At 38.9% G+C, this 4,022-nt stretch overlaps 1 protein-coding gene across 1 annotated transcript; it reads left to right on the top strand.

The window, feature by feature from the left end:
* On the top strand, positions 1-3,228 carry LOC141600427 (uncharacterized). The gene is made up of 2 exons (XM_074420663.1): positions 1-2,639; positions 2,730-3,228. Exons 1-2 carry the CDS (start codon positions 53-55, stop codon positions 3,101-3,103), a joined length of 2,961 nt encoding a protein of 986 aa, XP_074276764.1. The 5' UTR covers positions 1-52; the 3' UTR covers positions 3,104-3,228.
* Positions 3,229-4,022: the final 794 nt, after the last annotated feature.

Genomic DNA, 4,022 nt, shown 5'->3' with positions numbered 1-4,022 from the left:
CTATTTCTCATTTTAATGCAATCTGGACTCAACAGAAACCAGCCCAAACACAATGTCCTCCTTCATACACCCATCAACTTTTTGCTACTTGACCATCATTGCCATACTTAGTTCGTCCTTATTCACATTCGTACGGTCGGCAACCGTAGACATCGCCTCCGATAAGGAGGCTTTGACCTCATTCCGGTCACAGCTAGTCCTAGGAGGTTTGTCCAACCCATTATCTTCATGGGACCAAACCTCATCACCATGCAATTGGACCGGAGTTGAGTGCGACAAACTTGGGCTTCGAGTCATTGGACTCAACTTGTCTAGCTTACAACTTGGTGGTTCCATTAGCCCTTACATTGGTAACCTCTCTTTTCTCGAGTCCTTGCAACTTCAAAACAATCATTTGATAGGAACAATCCCAAATGAGGTTTGTAATCTACTTCATTTAAAAGTCCTCAACTTGAGTTCTAACAGTTTAGAGGGTGTCATACCGTCCAACATAACCACGTTGCACAAACTCGAGGTTCTTAACTTGGCTAGTAACCTAATATCAGGTCCTATCCCAAAATCAATTGGAAATATATCCTCATTGATGACTTTGGACTTGGGTACTAATAATCTTAGTGGTTCGATTCCTAGCGACTTAACTCGTCTCACAAGACTAAACCATCTAGATCTCTCTATTAACCACCTCACCGGCTTAGTTCCACCTTCTATCTATAACATGTCATCTTTAGTTTTTTTCGCCTTGGCATCAAACCAATTACGGGGGGAGATACCTTACGACGTAGGCAAAACTCTTCCAAATCTTCTAGTCTTTTACTTTTGCATAAACCAATTCACAGGAAGAATTCCTGGATCCTTACATAATCTCCCAAATATCCAAGTAATTCGCATGGCACACAATCGTCTCACAGGAACAATACCGCCGGGCCTAGGAAACCTTCCATTCTTAAAGATGTACAACATTGGGTACAACCGGATCGTTTCCAAAGGCGATAATGGCCTTGACTTCATCAGTTTACTAGCAAATAGTACTAAGCTAAATTTCCTTGCTTTTGATGGAAATCTTATAGAGGGTTCTATCCCCAAGTCAATAGGAAATTTGTCTAAGGTTCTTTCAAAGCTATACATGGGAAGTAACCACATTCGTGGCGGTATACCAAGCACAATTAGCCAACTTACAGGATTAACACTGCTTAACATGAGCTACAATGAGATTACCGGTCCAATTCCGAGTGAAATTAGCCGCTTACAAGACTTGCAAGTCTTGGATTTGGGAACTAATAATATTTCTGGGATTATTCCAGAAAGTATGGGTACCCTAACAAAGTTAGTTCAGCTTGATTTATCTAAAAACAGATTAGTGGGTAAATTGCCTGACAGTTTTGGAGGTTTTACTAGTCTGAACTCTATGGACTTATCTTCAAATATACTAAATGGAAGTATACCTAAAGAAATCTTTAGTGCCCCAATCAGCAATTACCTGAAACTCTCTAACAATCTTTTCAGTGGCGAATTGCCTCAAGAAATCGGATTTCTAGAGACTGTTGTTGCTATTGATCTTTGCAACAACCAATTATCAGGAAACATTCCTGATGCAATTTCAAACTGCAAGAGTTTGGTAATGTTGAATATGTCTAAGAATTCCTTTTCGGGGTCTATCCCTAGTTCTTTGGGAAAGATGAACACCCTTGAGACCTTAGATCTCTCAAACAACCAGCTCTCTGGCTTTATTCCCGTGGAACTCGGACTCTTAAACGGTACTCAATCCTTGAACCTCTCCTTCAACAGCCTTGAAGGAGGACTTCCTTGTGGAGGGGTGTTTACAAATCTCTCAAGGGTTCATTTACAAGGCAACCCTAAGATTTCGATGCATTTAGCATGTCAGAAGGTGGAAGGTGCCCATCATACTCTCAAGAAAACCAATATCATCATTATTGTCATGGCATCATTGTTGGCACTATGTGTCGTTGTTAGTTCGGTATTCTACGCAATGAAGAAGAGAAATCACAAGTTAGTAAAGCCTTTGGAATCGTATAAAGGCCAACGTCAATTAGTGAAGTATGATGAGCTTCGTAAAGCAACAGAAAATTTCAGTGAAAGAAATTTGATTGGAAGAGGAGGGTTTGGGTCGGTATTCAAAGGAGGTCTAAGGGATAACATGGTTGTTGCAATCAAGGTTCTTGATTTGAAAATGGTTGGATCTTTGAAGAGCTTTGTGGCAGAATGTGAGGCCTTACGGAACGTGAGGCATCGTAATCTAGTTAAGCTCATCACATCTTGTTCAAGTTTGGATTACAAAAACATGGAATTTTTGGCTTTGGTTTACGAGTACATGAGTAATGGAAGCCTAGAAGATTGGATAAAAGGCAAAAAGAAAAAGGAAAATGGAGATGGTTTAAACTTTGTGGAAAGATTGAATGTGATCATTGATGTTGCGAGTGCACTAACCTATCTACACCATGAGAGTGAAGTTCTTGTGGTGCATTGTGATCTGAAACCAAGCAACATCCTCTTAGATGAAGATATGACAGCAAAAGTTGGAGATTTTGGGTTGGCAACATCGCTAATGGAAAAAGCAAGTGATCAACATTCAATTAGTTCAAGCCATGTTTTGAAGGGTTCTATTGGGTATATGCCCCCAGGTACGCGTTTGATATTCTTTTCAACATTTTCCGTTGTTTTTACCTCACATAAACGTTTTCAAACAATGATTCACGTTACTGTGTATGCAGAATATGGAGTAGGATCAAGACCATCAATAGCTGGAGACACATATAGCTTTGGAGTGACATTGCTAGAGATGTTTACTGGGAAAAGTCCCAACTATGAAAGTTTAACAGGGGAGCAAAATTTGATTGGTTGGGTTCGAACAAGCTTCCCTAATAAGGTTATGGAAACACTGCTTGACTCGAAGCTTCTCCAAGACCTCGAGTCTAACGAGAATATCTTGTCAAGGCAAAGTGAAGTTATGGAAAATTTGCAATCAATTTTCGAGGTTGGACTAATGTGCACTACTGAGCATCCTGATGGGCGCATGTCTATGAAGGATGCTCTTGACAAACTTCAAGCTGTTAGAAAAACCTGGTCACCACAGTCTAGGATGTAAGAATTATTAGTTTTATTTACTGAATTTCATAGACGACGACACGATTTAAGGTCCTTGTACTATACTTGTCATTAATCTTTGAATTATAGAGCTTGTGTGTAATCTTAAAAATAAATAAAAGAAAATTACTTTGTTTTATGTTTTCTGTAAACTGAAGTCCTATTGATACACTACTATCGGGCAAAATACTCCAATCAGTCATTGTCCACAAAAATCACAAGCGAAAACATGAATTAAGAAACTGCATTGAAAGGGACAAAGTAGTAATTGTAGCCAATTCAAATCCCCTCCCAAAAATCTAATGAAAGGGGTATGAATGCATTTCTATAGGATTTCTTTTTCTTGAGGGAATATTGAAAAAACGTATAGAATCAATTGAGTCAGAGGGAGTAGATTAATATACTGATTTTGGCATGAATAGTAAGGAATTATTTCATTAGACAATCACATACATTCTGACCAAAGGGAGTTTATGAGGAAGATAAGGAAACATACAGAAACTATGGATATCTGCTAAGAAATCGCCTTTTTGTAGCGGAAACAAGAAATTCACGACTGTCTGACCCTGGGACGGGAAGTTAAGCCTGCAAAAAGCTTACAGAAACATGAAAACACAATGCTGGTTTTCAAAACCCAGTTTGGTAATTTGATATTTGCGATAGGTGGAGCATCACCGGTTAACTAAACCAAGTTTGAAATTCGATTCGATTACCTGGTTTTCAAAACCCGGTTCTTCACACATCCGATTATCCGATTAAACTCGTTTTCACCTGTGTTACCGGATTTACAGCAAAACGTAAATTAGGATCGGAATCTGGTTAACCAAATCCGGATTTCTACCCCAACTTTAAGCTTTTTTGCTTGTTTACTACTCCTTCTGTCACAATCAATTGTTTACCTTTAATTTCAAATTGTTCAT

This window comes from Silene latifolia, chromosome 9 (genome assembly GCF_048544455.1).
Source record: "Silene latifolia isolate original U9 population chromosome 9, ASM4854445v1, whole genome shotgun sequence".
Taxonomy (NCBI): Eukaryota; Viridiplantae; Streptophyta; class Magnoliopsida; order Caryophyllales; family Caryophyllaceae; genus Silene; species Silene latifolia.
This window is presented reverse-complemented; position numbering and strand designations above follow the sequence as displayed.